The sequence below is a fragment of the Trachypithecus francoisi genome, unplaced genomic scaffold (assembly GCF_009764315.1).
Source record: "Trachypithecus francoisi isolate TF-2019V2 unplaced genomic scaffold, Tfra_2.0 Lachesis_group16, whole genome shotgun sequence".
In the NCBI taxonomy this organism is placed as follows: Eukaryota; Metazoa; Chordata; class Mammalia; order Primates; family Cercopithecidae; genus Trachypithecus; species Trachypithecus francoisi.
The window spans coordinates 9711943-9730909 of NW_022681461.1; the positions used below are offsets into that span (position 1 = coordinate 9711943).

Here is an 18967-nt window from a genome sequence, read left to right on the forward strand (position 1 = left end):
TACAAAAATTAACCGGGTGTGGTGGCACACGCCCGTAATCCCAGCTACTTGGGAGGTTAAGGCAGGAGAATTGCTTGAACCTGGCAGGCGGAGGTTGCAGTGAGCCGAGATCGTGTCATTGCATTCCAATTGCATTCCAGCCTGGGTTACAAGAACGAGACTTTGCCTCAAAAACAAGACAAAACAAAACAAAAAATATGGTAGTGACAAGCATTTCTGTGGACAAGCAGCACTGAGCTTGGCTTCTGGTTTTAGACTGTGTCAGGTCACTTGTCTCCCTAATTTCATCTCTGACTTACACCAGATCCTTATTCAGTAACCCCAAAGGTGTAGTCTCCTGAAAAATGAAAGGGGTCTTTATTTCCTGGACCAGGAGGGAGCACTGTCTGCCCTCCCTGTCAGGTGAATCACCTTTGTGCTGGCGTTCTCCCCTTCCTCCATCCCCCTTCTCTCTTTCCGTCTCCCTCTCTTTCAGCATGACTGACAAATGTTGCACGGGGCAGAAACACTATTTGCTAGACCCTGTGAACCCTTAGACAGAAGAAATGCATTTCTTTCTCTCTACTCAGACCCACCCTTAAATTTTACTGTGGAGATTACTGTTAGGCCCCGAAAGGTGAGTGGCAGGGAGGGGACTGTTTCAGAAAACTGTTTGCCCAGCGGCAGGGACAGGCTCAACTTCCAGAAAGAACTCCGTTTGGCTGGACGCAGGGAAAAGAAGGTTGGTGAAAGCTGGAGAAGCAAGGATGGATCAGGGAGCAGCACAAACGCCAGGCCGGGAGAAGTCACCAGGAGGCAGAGGAGAGGGAGCATCAGCGGGACACAGAAATGGCGAGTAGAAATCATTGCTCTTTACTGATTACAAAATAATACATTTCTACAAAGTTGTCCTCACCCTGCCGTGCCCCTTCTCTCTAGTGGACCTTGTACATTGTAAGTGCTCCATGTTTACACGGTTAGTAAATGGAAGGACACACGAATTTATAAAGTCAATCCTTTCTTATCCTATCTAAGGAAAACCCCTAGGTCCCATGCACTCCGAGGCCCTTCTGCCCTAACAGCTTCATTTCCCTGAAAAGTATGTCTGGAAGCCTTTCTATGACAAAGTTATATAAATCGTGATAGTCCTCTTCAGTTTTCATAATGTGAACTCTCACGATGAGCCCTAGCTTAGTTCATCTGTCTCCCATCGCCCGACACTGAGAGGTCATTTCCAGGGGTTTGCTGTGCAGCCCCCAGAGGTGCAGATCCCACAGCCGCCGCTGGGGCGGGGATGCTGGGGCCTCCCGCGCGGGTTGGATTCAGGAGGAAGAGAATGAACCTGCTCCTGTTGCTCAGCGGGACCCTGCGAAGGCTGTGGCTGTGGCTGCGGCCAGGAAAGAGCCTGAGACGCGGGGTGGGGCCAGAGCTGCTGGGGCGGGGACGGAGAGGGTTCGTCCCAGGTCCCCGCGCACCCAGGCGCCTCCCCTGGCTCCCAGTCCCACCTCGGCTGCTGCTCCGCGGCCGGAAGGCGCGGCCCCGGCTCCCGCAGGACCCAGGCCCGGTGCGCGGAGAGCAAGCCGGGTGCCCCGGGACGAACTTGCCCAGCACTGTCAGCTTCCAGGTGCGGGAAGGGCTGGTGGCAAGTGGGACCTGGAAGCAGTGCTGAGCCCGAGAGCAGAGAGCAAGGGACGTCTGCGTAAGGCTGGCCCGGCGCGCTGACTGCCATCTCCAGGTCAGCGGGGGCCGCATTTGCGCCCGGGACACCAGCGTGCCCCCAGAGGAGAGTTTGGCCCGAAGCGACCTCCGATTCCCAAGAGAAGCTGCCCACGTTGCTTGGGACCCCTGGGAAGCCCTGCTGGCAGGAGTAGTCGGGGGCCAGCACACCGGACTGACCGGGGCCTAGGATCGGGGCCTGCGCCCAGGCTGCCTCCACGCTGGGCCTCCTCTGGCTTCTCTTCGGTGTACGAGCTCTCCGGTTCTGAAACCAAACCTGGGAGGGCACGAAGGAGAGACGGAGATGGGGAGGGAAGGAGAGAGAGGGAAAAAAGGCATTTTCTAATCAAGCCCATTCCCATAATTATCACCAAGTAGCATGTGACTGGGGTTAAACACCTACCAAATAAAACAACGCCTGGAGCCTAGAGCAGGAGCAAACTCCTGGGCTAGGCTGATTCAAACCTCTCCCTGTGTGGCCCACCTTCCTTCCAGCCAACTCTCCCCAAAGCCCCACCTTGCGGCCGCACGGCTGCCCTGCGCCCCAGCCCTTCTGAGTGTCCTGTGTGCCGACACCTTCCTCGGACCGCTTCTCTACCTGCCAAATGCAGTTTATCCCTTGCTATCCCTGTCCTCTCTCAAAAACACCTCTTCTGTTCTATCAGACAGATTTTGTTTTTGTTTTTAAAGCCGTGAGGATCTTTGCCTTCTTAAAACATTGTTATTCATCGTGTAACTGCCTCCCTTTTAAACATATACATTCATTATTATCAAAGACGTTATTAAAAACATACTGTGTCCTGCCCAGCCCCGGGAAGAAGTCGAGGGCCTGACTATACAAATTAACCACGTGGGCCTGGCCACCTGCAACACCAGGACCTGGACCCATACCTCTGCAGCCTCCGCGCGGAACTGCTCTCCCCTGCTTTTTACTTACACATCCTCTTCGCTTCCTTCCAACCCAGAACCAACCAAGGAAAGCCAAATGTGCTGCCCTACCAATCCCATAGAACTACCCAGTCTAGTCGGCCACCCCAGCTCCCCCAGACCCACAGACTCCCTCAGAGCCTTCCTGGGACTTCCCTTGTCCCACGATGAAGCTTCCCGCTCCTAGACCTGCTGGGAATCTCTGCAAACGCCAGCAGTGGCGGACTCCCTTGCAGTAGCAAGATCTGAATAAACAGCTTTTGCAGCCCTGCAGGGTGGCTCATGTCTGTAATCCCAGCACTTTGGGAGGCCAAAACAGGTGGGTCATTTGAGATCAGGAGTTCAAGACCAGCCCTGTCAACACGGGGATAAACTTATCTCTACTGAAAATACAAAAATGAGCTGGGCATGGTGGCGGGTGCCTGTAATCTCAGCTACCCAGGAGACTAAGGCAGGAGAATTGCTTGAGCCTGGGAGGGTGAGGTTGCAGTGAGCCAAGATTGGTCTACTGCACTTCAGCCTGGGCCACAGAGCAAGACACTGTCTCAAAAAACAAAAGAAAAACAGCTTTTGCCTGATCTCATGGGGGTGGTCTCATGTCCACAACAGCAATGCATAAAACAGACACCCCTCTGAGTAAATGCCTCTTGCCACTACAAATATCTTAGTTCAGTTTCTTTTCTTTCTTTCCTTTTTTTTTTTTTTTCTGGGACATTGGTTGTCTTACTCTATTGCCCTGGAGTGCAGTGGCACCATCTCAGCTCACTGCTACCTCGACCTCCTGGATTCAAGAGATTCTCCTGTCTCAGCCTTCCAAGTAGCTGGGATTACAGACATGTACCACCATGCCTGGCTAATTTTTGTATTTTTAGTAGACATAAGGTTTCACCATGTTGGCCAGGCTGATCTTGAACTCCTGACCTCAGGTGATCTGCCTGCTTGGGATTACAGGCGTGAACCACTGCACCCAGCTTTAGTTCAGTTTCAGTCCCTGTGGGTTCCTTCTTTGATTCCATCTCAGGCAAATATATCCTGTGTGCAAAACACACGTCTCCTTTCCCAAAACAGTCAGCCCCTTCTCCTCCTGAATTTCGGGGCAGGGCATCAAAATCACTCAAAAAGCTGAGTCATGAGTCCTGGGAGGGCTCAGCCAGGCCCCCAGGAGCACAAGGGCAGCCTCTTCCCTGTCCCAGCCTCCAGGCAGCTCCGAAGGCCTCAGACTGAGCAGTGCAGTGACAACACAAACAACTCACCTGCTGATTACAAGACAAAGACCCAACAATTCTCAGCCTGGCATTCCAGTAACCTCTGGACACACCCAGCCCCAGCCGGCCCAGCTGCTGGCGTCTCACCAAACCCAGCCTGCCTTCCTCCCTCAGGGTCTTTGCTTTAGGAACTTTTAAGGATTTGGAAAGAAAGAAAATTTTTTATTTAATTTTTTTCTTTCTTTCTTTCTTTTTTTTTTTTTTTTTTTTTTGAGACGAAGTCTTGGCTCTTGTTGCCCAGGCTGAAGTGCAGTGGTGCGATCTCGGCTCACCGCAACCTCTGCCTCTGGATTCAAAGGATTCTCCTGCCATAGCCTCTCGAGTAGCTGGGATTACAGGCGCCCGCCACCAAGCTCAGCTAATTTTTTTTTATTTTTTAGTAAAGACGGGGTTTCACCATTTTGGCAGGCTGGTCTCAAACTCGTGACCTCAGGTGATCCACCCACTCCCAAAGTGCTGGGATTACAGGCATGAGCTACCATGTCTGGCTATTTAAATTTTTTAAAAGGGCCTCTGCAAGCACAGAGCCATCTTCCTGTGCAGCAAACTGCCAGACTCTCGGGGTCAAATTACCTGTGTCTCCCAAGTGCCCCCTGAAGAGACATGCAGTGTCACATCTAAGCTGCAGAATTTTGGGGTTTCCCATTTCAGTTCCAGGAAATACAAGCAAGAGCCAGCCATAACCCCAAACCATTTACTGAACTTTTGAGGCCAGTTTTTTGTCTGTAAAGTGGTCATGAAATTGCACCTGCCTAGTAGGGGTGTTTGGGCTTCCAGGACACAAGGAGTGGAAAGTCTGTGGGTGCTGTGATAAAGATCTGGTGGGCTGAAGACTCCCTCCCGCACAGCTGCATTTTCCTAAGGCCAGCAGATAAGGCTGTCATCCTCTTTGCTTCCAACCCGTAGGGCTAGCTCAACTTTTCTGTCTCCTAGCAAACACTTTGTAAAGTTGGAACAGGAGAGATCCACAGGAAAGAAGCTATGGAAATTACTCTAGCTACTAATTCCAACATTAAAAAACCCTACCCCGTCCCCACCCTCACCCGGCTCTACCATGTTCTTGATTCTCTGGTCAAACCTTTCCCCTCTAGGTTGTGTTGGTTTAAATATCTCTGGGGTTATATAGATTTTTAAAATAAAATTCTTCACAGAGCACCTTGCACATAGCAAATCCTCAGCGGATGTTCATTCTTACTTGGTTAGGTCCTGACGTATTGCACCATCTTTATCAAGCACCTCTCCAAGGCAAGAAGGAAGAAAAAAGGGAAAAGAAACAATAGCTGCCTGGGAGAAGCTCTCAAATGACTAGGGAGATGGGGGCTGATGGCTGGAGGAGGGGGTGTCACAACAGCAGGCAGAGAAGACGGGGTGAGACAGGTCACCCCCTGTCCCTGTGAGGCAGCTGTGGATGACTCAACTCTGCTGCACCTGAGAACCGCCTGGGGGAAGCTCAGAACTCCCTGGGCCCAGGGTTTGAGGCCTAGACTAGTAAATTGGACACGCATTGTACAGTTTAGTCCACAGTAACGCTTTCCAGTTGATGACAACGAGCAGTCACAGCCAAGAGCCCCAGGTGTAGGGCCTGAGGTCTGCGTGCTGGAGTCATGTGGAGCTGAAACGCTTAGACATGCCTGGGCCAGGCTCCCAAGGATTCTGATTCCAGTGCTTTGGGGCGGGGCACTGATGGAGCCTAGGGTTGAAAACCTTTGGTCCAGTCCTAGCTACACATCAGAATCACCTGGCGAGCTTCTCAAGTAACCTGTGCGTTCTCAGCCTCCACTCTCAGGGACTCAGAGAGTTCATTTTGGGCAGCCACTGTCAAACCTGACTACATGCGTCAATCACCTGGGGACAGGGAGATGAAAATTCCCAGGCTGTACCAGACTCATCACCTCAGACCTCCTGGGATACAGACTCGGTGCCCTGAATGACTACAATGTGCCTCAAGGCTGAGACCCAGAGGACCAAATCCCATGCGAGCCCTGGGAGCATCAGGGATCCCCCTCCTTCCAGGGGTTCCTGTGAGGCTACAACTGTGTCTGTATCACACTCAGTGATTTGCCTCTGCCTTTTCACTCCCTATTCTCTGAGTGGATTTTTCCAGAGGCTGCATGAGGTGGGGCAAGGATAAAATTCACAACATCTGAGAATTTTCTATTCCCTAGTCTTCTGATGCCATTCCTCTTGCTACATGTTCTGGCTTTGACGATATAGTTGAGTTTCTTGAAAAAAATGTTACTTAGGTTATGATGTAACAGGTTTTTTTTTTTTTTTTTTTTAGTGTATTAGTGAAAACTTTTCAGTTTTACACTATTTTTGTTTTTTCGCTATTTCTTTTTTTTTTTCTTTTTTGGGGATCTCCCCGTGTCACCCAGGCTGGAGTATAGTACCAAAATCACAGCTCACTGCAGCCTCAACCTCTTGGGCTCAGGTGATCCTCCCACTTCAGCCTCCTGAGTAGCTGGGACCACAGGTGCATGCCACCACACTCAGATAACTTTTGGTGTTTTTTTTTTGTAAAGATAAGGTTTCACCATGTTGCCCAAGCTGGTCTCAAACTTTTGGGCTCAAGTGATCCATTCACCTTCACCTCCCAAACTGCTGGGATTACACGCACAAGCCACTGCACCCAGCCCAGTTGGGCAGCTTTAATTTGTAATATGGTAACTATTTGACAGCTATAACCCACATAAACCAATTTAGACACCACCCCTTTCCAGAGTTGTAACCTAAATTACTAAACCTGGCTTATCTTTATTTTCCCAATCCAGTGAATGCGGATAATACTGACCTCACAGGGATATTGAGAAAATTAACTCAAAAATGGTTTTTAAGCCTGTGGAAAAACAGATGTACAATATATGCCCCCCCTTCCCAGTTAGAGAGACCGAAATAGCTACATTTATACTTTACCTGGATTTGTGGCTCGGGAATCTGTGTTTTTCTGGCCAGTTCTTCTCTGACAGTAATTCCAGGATAGGGGTCTGTTTGGAAGGCCTCTATAAGAATCATGTATTGGTATTTGTCAAACTTGGTCCTCCTACGCCTCCGGCCTCGCTCAGGTTCTGGGACAGCTACACAGTGTGAGGCAAGAGAAGGAACACTCAGAGGACCGCTGGCTGAGCTGTGAGATCCAAGACTTTACCTCCCATCCCAGCTCAGCAGAGGGCCCGCAGCCTCCCCAAAGGAAGGGGTCTGCTGTCCTGCACGAAGCTTAGGCCACTTGGTAGGGACCTCCCCACTCTCCCCTGCCATGTGGGTTGTGTTGTATTCCTCTGAGTGAATTCTATTTTGAGCCGAGTCACAAGTCAATAGTGAGTCCAAATATGATGGACTTGGCATCCACCCCAAAATGCTGCCCCTGGGCCCCTTTGCAGAATCCCGTGAAATGGACTCAGCCTGCGCTCAGACTCCCTTCAGCTCCAACTCGGGGGCTCCACCTGCATGTCTTATGAATACCAGAAAAGTCAGAGCACCCCAAACAGTTTGGGAGCATTTGAAACGTAAAATATAGCTACAACGTTTAGACACATGTCCAGATACTGATGTGAGTGAGATAGGCTCTTACAGGGCTCCTCCTAACAAGCACTGTTTGCCCATAAGTTACTTTTGTCCTTTGCCAAGACCCAAAATATACAAATATTAAGAGATGCCAGAAAACAAAGCATAAGTAAATTTTTGTGTTTAATGGGAGAAAAACCATTTTAAAATCGAGATATTGTTATGCATTACTTTGTATTTTCCCTTACGACCTGGGAAAGCTCCAGCCCTCAATTTGAGCCTTGGGCCCCCTGAGTCCATCAAACTTGAACTCAGTATTAACCGGTGACTCAGCTCAAAATAGAATTCACTCAGAGGAATGGAACACAACCCAAGCAAAGAAGCTAAGGCTGCCTTCCCCTGAACGACCTCCCTTTCGTAGCAGAGGAGAAAGCGCCTCTGCCCAAATCCAGAGCTCCCAGGGGTGCCGCCCCGCCCTGCAAAAGGGAAATTTTCCGCTTTTCTACACTTTCCATTTTGAAAAAGAACTGTACCACGCATGGATGTCTTCCACTTTTTGAACTCATCAAAGGTGGCTTTAAGGGTTTGGCTTGATTTCTCAGCCTTTATTTTTTAAGCCTTCCTTTTTTATTGTTTTCTGTTTGTTTGTTTTTAATCAAGACAGGGTCCCACTCTATCGCCCAGGCTAGAGTGCAGTGGCATGATCACAGGTAATTGCAGCCTTGACCTTCTGGGCTCAAGCGATCCTCCCACCTCAGCCTCCCGAGTAGCTGGGATTAGAGATGCACACCACACCTGGCTAATTAAAAAAAAAAAAAACTTTTGTAGAGGCCGGGCGCAGTGGCTCACGAGGTCAGGAGATCGAGACCATCCTGGCTAACATGGTGAAACCCCGTCTCTACTAAAAGTACAAAAATTTAGCCAGGCGTGGTGGTGGGCACCTGTAGTCCCAGCTACTAGGGAGGCTGAGGCAGGAGAATGGCGTGAACCCAGGAGGCGGAGCTTGCAGTGAGCCGAGATTGTGCCACTGCACTGCAGCGTGGGCGACAGCGCAAGACTCCGTCTCAAACAAAAAAAAAAAGAAAAGCTTTTGTAGAGAAATCATCTCACTATTTGCCCAGGCTGGTCTTGAACTCCTGAGCCTTCCCCTTTTTAAGCCTCAGCACTGAATGTCATGTCAGACAGTAAACTTTAAGCTAGCCACATCAGGCAGGACCTGCCGCTGATAGTCCACGATATGTCACCAAAAGAGAGGCTTCGATCCAGTTCCCCAGCTTCTCCCACTTCCAGAAAGAAAGCCCTCCTGACCCTCAGAAAGAACTCACTGTCTGAAGCCATGAGCCGAGCTCGCTGTCCACTGGGAGCGTCAGTGGAAACAGATCACCTCCCGAGAGGCTTGTTAAAATGCTCTAAGGGACCCACCCAGGTAAGCCCCTTGTTATCACTTTGCAAGGTCCGCCTCCCTTAATACTGTCGTTCTCTGGGAAGGGATGTTCCCAAGAGCGGTCAAGGAACACTTTTCTAGCTTCCCTTGAGAGCACAGAGATTTTTCTTCATCTGCTCCCCTGGCCTTGCAGAATTGTTGAGATGAGCACGCCTAAATCAGGGCTTCGAGAAACATTATGTAAGGTTGCCAAGGATGACCCCAGAGTAGTGTAGAACCAATCTGAACATCATTAGTCATCAGAGAGTGTTGTTTTGAAGGGCATGTCCATACATGAATTATTTACAGATGGAAAAGGAAACATCTTTGCATCCCAAATGTGTTCCTCCTGTCCTGGTTGGGTGCTGCAGACTCCAGAGAACATGCCCTGGAGGAAAGTTGAGCTTCAGCGTAACTCGGTTACATGGAACTCTCCACTGCTCCGTTTCCTCATCTGAGTCCTCATTATTACCATGTACCCCACGTGATGTTTTCATCATGAGACGAGGTCTTACAAAGCAGCTACCGTTGTGCCCACCGTTGTGCCCACCTAGCACACAGATGGTGGTGAGTCAAGATTCAGATTCGTGCCATATCAGAGCCTGTTTCTCTTGAATTTGGATGGACTGATCAAGTTCCAGGGTTTCCTAGTAGCATGTAAACCGAAGTAAATAGGACAATGCTGGCCAGGCACGGTGGCTCACACCTCTAATCCCAGCACTTTGGGAGGCCGAGGCAGGCAGATCACTTTAGGCCAGGAGTTTGAGACCAGCCTGGCCAACATGGTGAAACCTCCATCTCTACTAAAAATACAGTAATTGGCCTGGCACCCTGGCTCACGCCTGTAATCCCAGCACTTTGGGAGGCCAAGGCGGGTGGATCACTTGAGGTCAGGAGTTCAAGACCAGCCTGGCTGACATGGTGAAACCCCATCTCTACTAAAAATACAAAAATTAGCTGGGTATGGTGGTGAATGACTATAATCCCAGCTACAGGGGAGGCTAAGGCAGGAGAATCGCTTGAACTCCATAGGCGGAGGTTCTCGGTGAGCCGAGATCATGCCACTGCAATCCAGCTTGTGGGTGACAGAGCAAGACTCTGTCTCAAAATAAATAAATAAATAAATAAAATTAGCCAGACATAGTGGTGGGCACCTGTAATCCCAGCTGTCTGGGGGGCTGAGTCAGGAGAATCACTTGAACCCAGGAGGCAGAAGTTGCAGAGAGCTGAAATCACACCACTGTACCCAGCCTGGGTGACAGAGCAAGACTCTGTCTCAAAATAGGACAGTGCCCTGAAAACTGCCTTGAGCCACAGGCAGCAGGAAAGGAAGAAGTGAACAGAGGCCCAGCTGGCAATCTGCATATCTACCAGTTTTAACTCACTCTGAGACTGGCAGGGTGGGACATTATTTACAATCACTTTATTTTTTTTTTTGAGATGGAGTTTTGTTCTTGTTGCCCAGGCTGGAGTGCAATGGTGTGATCTCAGCTCACTGCAACCTCCGCCTCCCGGATTCAAGCGATTCTCCTCCCTCAGCCTCCCTAGTAGCTAGGATTATAGGCGCGTGCCACCACGCCCTGCTAATTTTGTATTTTTAGTAGAGACGGGCTTTCTCATGTTGGTCAGGCTGGTCTTGAACTCCCGAACTTAGGTGATCCATCTGCTTTAGCCTCCCAAAGTCCTGGGATTACAGGTGTGAACTACCACGCCCGGCCTTACAATCACATTTTATTTTTTTTTTTTGTTTTTTTGTTTTTTTTGAGACAGAGTCTCGCTCTGTCGCCCAGGCTGGAGTGCAGTGGCGGATCTCAGCTCACTGCAAGCTCCGCCTCCCGGGTTTATGCCATTCTCCTGCCTCAGCCTCCCGAGTAGCTGGGACTACAGGCGCCCGCCGCTTCGCCCGGCTATTTTGTATTTTTAGTAGAGATGGGGTTTCACCATGTTAGCCAGGATGGTCTTGATCTCCTGACCTCGTGATCCGCCCGTCTCGGCCTCCCAAAGTGCTGGGATTACAGGCTTGAGCCACCGCGCCCGGCCTACAATCACATTTTAATGACCACAAGTGGTCTCTTTCAAGCTACTGTAAAGTTTTGTTTTGGTTCTAGCTAGATTAATTTGCAAATGAAATGTTTTTGGGCATCTTAATAAGGTATTCGGGAATTGCCTTAGAAAAGAAAAGAAAGAGGCCGGGCGCGGTGACTCAAGCCTGTAATCCCAGCACTTTGGGAGGCCGAGATGGGCGGATCACGAGGTCAGGAGATCGAGACCATCATGGCTAACACAGTGAAACCCTGTCTCTACTAAAAATACAAAAACTAGCCGGGCGAGGTGGCGGGCGCCTGTAGTCCCAGCTACTCGGGAGGCTGAGGCAGGAGAATGGCGTAAACCCAGGAGGCGGAGCTTGCAGTGAGCTGAGATCCGGCCACTGCACTCCAGTCCGGGCGACAGAGCGAGACTCCGCCTCAAAAAAAAAAAAAAAAAAAGAAAAGAAAAGAAAGAAAAAGAAATTATTCCCACCAAGGTCTGTACTGAGCTGGAAGATTTAAATACCAAAAGGAAGCTGGGCGCGGTGGCTCACACCTGTAATCCCAGCACTTTGGGAGGCCGAGGCAAGCGGATCACGAGGTCAGAAGATCAAGACCATCCTAGATAACACGGTGAAACCCCATCTCTACTAAAAATTGCCACCGTGCCCGGCCTGTTGAGAATTTTTGTATCAAAGTTCATCAGGGATATTAGCCTGTAATTGTTTATTATTATTATTGTGTTTGTCTGGTTTTGATATCAAGATAATACTGGCCTCATAGAATGAGTTTGGAGGTATTACTTCCTCCTCCATTTTTTCAAAATAGTTTGAGTAGGATTGGTATTAGTTCTTTAAATTTTTGGTAAAAGTCAGCAGTGAAGCCATTAGGTCCTGGCTTTTTCTTTGCTGGTAGACTTTTTATTACAGCATTGATTTGTGTCTTGTTATTGACCTGTTCAGGTTTTGGGTTTCTTCATGGTTCAATCTTGGGTTCACACGGACACAAAGATGGGAACAATAAACACTGGGGACTCCAAAAGGTGGGAGGAAAGGGGGCAAAAAATTACCCATCAGGGACTATGTTCATACTTGGTTGATGGGATCATTAGAAGCCCAAACCTCGGCTGGGCATAGTTGCTCACACCTGTAATCCCAGCACGTTCGGAGGCAGAGGCGGGAGGATCACCTGAGGTCAGGAGTTCAAGACCAGCCTGACCAACATGGTGAAACTCTGTCTACTAAAAATGCAAAAATTAGCCAGGTGTGCTGGCAGGTGCCTGTAGTCCCAGCTACTTGGGAGGCTAAGGCAGGAGAATCGCTTGAACCCGGGAGGCAGAGGTTGCTGAGATGGCGCCACTACACTCCAGCCTGGGAAACAGAGCAAGGCTCCGTCTAAAAAAAAAAAAAAAAAAAAAAATCACCAATAGGCCAAGCATGGTGGCTTGTGCCTATAATCCCAGCACTTGGGAGGCCAAGGTGGGTGAATCATTTGAGGCCAGGAGTTTGAGACCCAGCCTAACCAAAATGGTGAAACCACCATCTTTACTAAAAATACAAAAATTAGCCGGGTGTGGTGGCGCATGCCTGTAATCCCAGCCACTTGGAGGCTAAGGCACAAGAAATGCTTGAACCTGGGAGGCAGAGGTTGCAGTGAGCTGAGATTGTGCCACTGCACTCCAGCCTGGGTGACAGAGCAAGACTCTGTCTCAAAAAAAAAAAAGAATAAAGCACCAAGATCCTAATTGTCAATGGCCAAAATATATACTCTTTACATTTAAAAGACTACTACATTTTAGAACAATTTTAGAGAGCTCTCATTCTGAAAACTTGGCCCATTGATATTTACTTAAAAATCAGATAGCAAAACACTCAAAAAAGTATTACGGCTAGCTTTAAAAATTTCCTTAACAGGTCGGGCACGGTGGCTTATGCCTGAAATCCCAGTACTTTGGGAGGCCAAGGTGGGAGGATTTCTTGAGCCTAGGAGTTCAAGACCAGTCTGGGCAAAATACAGAGACCCCACTACTATTAAAAAAAAAAAAAAAAATCCAGGCCAGGCACAGTGGCTCACAACAGTAATCCCAGCATTTTGGGAGGCCTAGGCAGACGGATCGCTTGAGGTCAGGAGTTCGAAACCAGCCTGTCCAATATGGCATCTCTACTGAAAAAGTACAAAAGAAAAAACAAAAATCACTTAACACAATTAAAAAACAAAAAGCAGACCTAAAGCAAAAGGTGCAATCCACTCCCACTATAAATTCTCCTTCTCCACCCACTTACACGCCACATTATCCCAACTTCCTTCTCCTGACCTGCAGGGTGCTGACATTCAAGGCCTTCCAGTGGCAATGTCAGAGGCTTTCTCTCCTAAAGTGAATTGGTCTAAGGTTCAATCATGTATCCAGAAAGAAAAGCGCTCTCGGGAGGGGGGAGGAGGGAGGGAGTGCATTGGGGAGTTATACATGATATAAATGATGAATTGATGGGTGCTGACGAGTTGATGGGTGCAGCACACCAACATGGCATAAGTATACATATGTAACAAACCTGCACGTTATGCACATGTACCCTAGAACTTAAAGTATAATAAAAAAATAAAGATATAAATAAATAAATAAATAAATAATTTTTAAAAAAAGCACTCTCTAAGGCATCTGTTGAAAGATTTATACAAGTTTTTCAAAAACATTCTATTCTACATTAGATCCTAAAATTCCCAAGCATGAAAATCTTCTAATTTCTGCTCTGGCTGATAATCTTCTTCCTTATATATTGACAAACCCAAAGTAGTATAGTTAGTTGGGCTCATCAGTCTCTAAACATTATAACAAAAACACCTACACAATTCGTTGTTGTTGTTTTTTTTTTTTTTTTGAGACACGGTCTCGCTCTTGTTACCCAGGGTGGAATGCAGTGGCGTGATCTTGGCTCACTGCAACCTCTGCCTCCCGGATTCAAGCAATTCTTCTGCCTCAGCCTCCTGAGTAGCTGGGATTACAGGCATGTGCCACCACACCCTGCTAATTTTGCATTTTTAGTAGAAATGCGGTTTCTCCATGTTGGTCAGGCTGGTCTCGAACTCCCAACCTCAGGTGATCTGCCAGCCTCAGCCTCCCAAAGTGTTGGGATTATAGGTGTGAGCCACTGCATCTAGCCACAATTCTTCTACAATAGCTTACACATTTTTTTTCCCTTAAAACAACAGTCCTTACCTTACAGTTTAAATTGTGACAGAAACAAAGACAGGCCTCTACAAATAACTCAAAGTGGCCGGGTACAGTGGCTCACACCTGTAATCCCAGCACTTTGGGAGGCTGAGGCAGTTGGATCACTTGAGGTCAGAGGTCAGGAATTTGAGACCAGCCTGACCAGCATGGTGAAACCCTTTCTCTACTAAAAATACAAAAATTAGCCAGGCATAGTGGTGGGTGCCTGTAATCCAGTTTCTTGGGAGGCTGAGGCAGGAGAATCACTTGAACCAGGAGGTAGAGGTTGCAGTGAGCCAAGATCACGCCACTGCACTCCAGCCGGGGCAACAGAGTGAGACTCTGTCTCAAAAACAAACAAACGAAAAACCCTCAAGTACTGTCCTTTGCTCTTCTAAAGTCGCTGGAAAGGAATTCCCCTCCACATTGAAAGCAGGGATATTGCACCTTCTTTTTTTTTTTTTTTTTTTTTTTTGAGACGGAGTCTCGCAGTCGCCCAGGCTGGAGTGCAGTGGCCGGATCTCAGCTCACTGCAAGCTCCGCCTCCCGGGTTCACGCCATTCTCCTGCCTCAGCCTCCCGAGTAGCTGGGACTACAGGCGCCTGCCAACTCGCCCGGCTAGTTTTTTCTATTTTTTAGTAGAGACGGAGTTTCGCCGTGTTAGCCAGGATGGTCTCGATCTCCTGACCTCGCGATCCACCCGTCTCGGCCTCCCAAAGTGCTGGGATTACAGGCTTGAGCCACCGCGCCCGGCCAATATTGCACCTTTCTTAGGTCACATCCAAATGAGGCACTGCAATCAAAGCCTGTGGTTCGACTCCACGGATGCCCATCCTTGAGCCTCTTGCTAAGGTCGTGAGCAGTCCTGACACTGCCTGTCCTGGGGCAAACACGTGCCAAATCACCAGATGTTATAAAGGGCTCCCAAGTCAGCCCTGTGTAACTTGGAGACGCTCATTGCCCCCCTTGTTAGCCTAGCAGACACCAGAAATTACATATGGATAGACCAAAATTCTGGACTAACTTGGCCAGATGAAAAAATTAAGCCCTGTAACAGCCAAAATCAAACTAAAGGCTTCCTCTATCAGTTATTTTGCAACCCATTCTGTTCCCCTCTGGACTGAGAGAGACACATGGAGGATGGAGATGCACAGCTGTCACTCTGGCAAGCCTGGCAGAATAAACCCCAACCTAGGGTCACAAAGGCCACTCTGACCTTATCTGTGAACTATAGGCCTTTCTATCTTTTTTTTGTTTTTGAGACCGAGTTTTGCTCTTGTCGCCCAGGCTGGAGTGCAGTGGCACTCAGGCAGATCACCTGAAGTCAGGAGCTTGAGACCAGCCTGACCAACATGGAGAAAACCTGTCTCTACTAAACAATAAAAAAATTAGCTGGGCATGGTGACACGTGCCTGTAATCCCAGCTACTTAGGAGGCTGGGAAGGAGAATCGCTTGAACCTGGGAAGCGGAGGTTGCAGTGAGCCGAGATCACACCTTTGCACTCCAGCCTGGGCAACAAGAGTGAAAATCAGTCTCAAAAAATAAATAAATAAATAAGGTAGTACCATACAAATGTACTGGATAGAATATTTAAAATCTACTGATTACCACAATTCTAAGTTCTATTCAATATTGAGAGCCTGGCCGGGTATGGTGGCTCATGTTTGCAATCCTAGTACTTTGATTGGCTGAGGCAGGAGGGTCGCTGAAGGCCAGGATTTTGAGACCAGCCTGGGCAACATAATGAAACCCCATCCCTACAGAAAATCCACAAGTTAGCCAGGCATGGTGGGATGCATGCACCTCTAGTTCCAGTTACTAGATAGGCTGAGATGGGAAGATTATTTGAGCCCAGGAGGTCAAGGCTGCAGTGAGCCATGAGCGTGCCACTGCACTCCAGCCTCCGTGACAGAGCAAGAGCCTGTTTCAAAAAAAGAAAAGAAAAAATACTGCTTGTATGTAAATTGTCCTGGACAAATAGAGTAATCTCAGCACTTTGGGAGGCTGAGGTGAGCAGATCACCTGGGGTCAAGCATTTGAGGCCAGCCTAGGAAACATGGTGAAAGGTTGTCTCTACTAAAAATACAAACATTAGCCAGGTGTGGTGGCATGTTCCTGTAATCCTAGCTACTTGGGAGGCTGAGGCAGGAGAATGGCTTGAACCTGGGAGGTGGCCTTTGCAGTGAGCCAAGATCGCGCCACTATAGGCCAGCCTGGATGTCAGAGCGAGACTCTGTCTCAAAAAAGAAAGAAGAAAGAGAGAGAGAGAGAGAGAGAGAGAGAGAGAAGAGAGAGAGGAGAGAGAGAGGAGAGAGAGAGAGAGAGAAAGAAAGAGAGAAAGAGAGAGAGAGGAGAGGAGAGAGAGAAAGAGAGAAAGAGAAAGAAAGAAGAGAAGAAAGAAAGAAAGAAAGAAAGAAAGAAAAGAAAGAAAGAAAGAAAAGAAAGAAAGGACGTTTTTCACAAAATAAATGAGGGGAAAACATTTTATTGGATGAACTTACTCCCAGCAAGAGGAAACTGGCTTACTGGAGTGTGGGAAACTTCCTTAGATTATTCTGTTTGTCCATTCTCCTCCTAATTGATGCTCTTCTCTCCCTTTTCAGATCCCTTGTAACTCAACTCTTCTCTCCACAGCCACCAACTCAGATTTTAATGTTCGAAAACATCTAGTGAAGTTCCAAGCCAAGGAAATGAAGGAGTGAGGGACGTGCCATCCCAAAATATGTCAGATTGGTATATGGATTATTTTGAGTTGATAATATTGGAGAAACTGTAGTTTCAGAAAGGGCGAGCTGACATGTCTCTTTTTAACGAAATAAGCCATAAAGCTTCCTCTGGAAGGGGCACCCTCACCATACCAGGGTGAAGACAGAGCCCTATCCCCAGAGACCGGGAATTGGAGGCCGCAATGGACCTAAATACATGTGCTTAATGAATAACCCTTGTCTTCCACTAGTTTGACACCCCCATACCTCCTAGTGACTCCCTGGGAAATTTACTGCCTGTGGCCAGATTATCTTTGTCCTGTCGTTTTTCTTTTGTTTTTTTTTTTTTTTTTGAGACGGAGTCTCGCTCTGTCGCCCGGACTGAAGTGCAGTGGCCGGATCTCAGCTCACTGCAAGCTCCGCCCCCGGGTTCCCGCCATTCTCCTGCCTCAGCCTCCGAGTAGCGGGACTACAGGCACCGCCACCTCGCCCGGCTAGTTTTTTGTATTTTTTATTTTAGTAGAGACGGGGTTTCACAGTGTTAGCCAGGATGGTCTCGATCTCCTGACCTCGTGATCCGCCCGTCTCGGCCTCCCAAAGTGCTGGGATTACAGGCTTGAGCCACCGCCCCGGCCCTGTCGTTTTTTCTTAAATTATCGCTCTTTATCTAAAAAGTATAAAAGCATCTTGCTTTGGCCAATTCTTCAGACTTCACTCTCTGTAAAGATCCTCATGTTCATGTAAAACTCATGAAATTTGATACTTTTCTTTTGTTAATCTACGGCTGTCAGGATGGGCAGTGGCTCATGTCTGTAATCCAACATTGTGGGAGGCAAGACAGGAGGCTTACTTGAACCTTAGGGGTTCGAGACCAACCTGGGCAACACAGTGGGACCCCATCTCTACAAAAAATGAAAAAAATTAGATGGGCGTGGTATGTACTTGTAGTCCCAGCTATTCAGGAGGTTGAAGTGGGAGGACCGCTTGAGCCCAGGAGATCAAAGCTGCAGTGAGCTGTGATTGCACCACTGCATGCCAGCCCAGGCAACAGAGACCCTGTCTCAAAATAAATGAATAAATAATAGGTTAAAAGAAATAAAAATGATTTGTTACATATAAAAAAAACCAATCTGCCTGGTGCCAATTTGGTTTCTAGATCCAGATGAAGAGCCCATGAGAACTAAAAGGGGGCTACAGGTGATCTCTGGCTCCCCTAATAGTCTTTTTTTTTTTTTTTTTTTTTTGAGACGGAGTCTAGCAGACTCTGTCACCAGGCTGGAGTGCAGTGGCGCGATCTCGGCTCACTGCAAGCTCCGCCTCCTGGGTTTACGCCATTCTCCTGCCTCAGCCTCCCGAGTAGCTGGGACTACAGGCGCCCGCCACCTCACCTGGCTAGTTTTTTTTTGTATTTTTTAGTAGAGACGGGGTTTCACCGTGTAGACCAGGATGGTCTCGATCTCCTGACCTCGTGATCCACCCGTCTCGGCCTCCCAAAGTGCTGGGATTACAGGCTTGAGCCACCGCGCCCGGCCAATAGTCTTTTTTTTAATTTTTTAATTTTTTATTTTTTTTGAGATGGAGTCTCGCTCTCTCCCCCAGGCTGGAGTGCAGTGGCCTGATCTGGGCTCACTGCAAGCTCCACCTCCCAGGTTCACGCCATTCTTCTGCCTCAATCTCTTGGGTAGCTGGGACTACAGGTGCCCGCCACCAGGCAGGCTAATTTTTTGTATTTTTTAGTAGAGATGAGGTTTCACCATGTTAGCCAGGATGGTCTTGATCTCCTCACCTCGTGATCCCCCCAACTCGGCCTCCCAAAGTGCTGGGATTACAGGCGTGAGCCACCACGCCCGATCACATCTCCATTTCTTCAAGAGAGGAGGCCAGAGTCCAGACTGAGCTTCTTCCCTCAGAGCAGCCCTGGGATTCTGGCCCGTCTCAGCCACCATGAACTACCACACTGAACCCAGGAAGGGCTGCTTTCTCCTCTTACAGGCTAGCAGGTGTGGGAGAAGAGCAAGGAGGGAGTTTGTGTTCACTTTTCCTGTGCTGTCCAGGACAGGAGCCCTGGGCCACACATGATGATTGTGCACCTGAACATCGCGAGGCCAAATTGAGCTGTGCGGTGAGTAAACAACACAACACACACCACATTTTGGAGACTTACCATGGAAAACAGAATGTGAACTATCTCGATGATTTTTATCTGCATTATATG

General features: G+C 48.5%; 1 protein-coding gene across 2 annotated transcripts; it reads right to left on the reverse strand.

Moving 5' to 3' along the window:
- Positions 1-829: 829 nt before the first annotated feature.
- LOC117098385 (homeobox protein SEBOX-like) lies at positions 830-13261 on the reverse strand. Of its 2 annotated transcripts, none has more exons than XM_033236884.1 (4): positions 13153-13261; positions 6801-6961; positions 4640-4745; positions 830-1972 (listed from the first exon to the last, which is right to left on the reverse strand). In XM_033236884.1, exons 2-4 carry the CDS (start codon positions 6897-6899, stop codon positions 1716-1718), a joined length of 462 nt encoding a protein of 153 aa, XP_033092775.1. In that variant the 5' UTR covers positions 6900-6961; positions 13153-13261; the 3' UTR covers positions 830-1715. The 2 variants fall into 2 exon arrangements, with proteins under 2 accessions (XP_033092775.1, XP_033092774.1); XM_033236883.1 differs by lacking the exon at positions 13153-13261 and adding an exon at positions 7922-8032.
- Positions 13262-18967: the final 5706 nt, after the last annotated feature.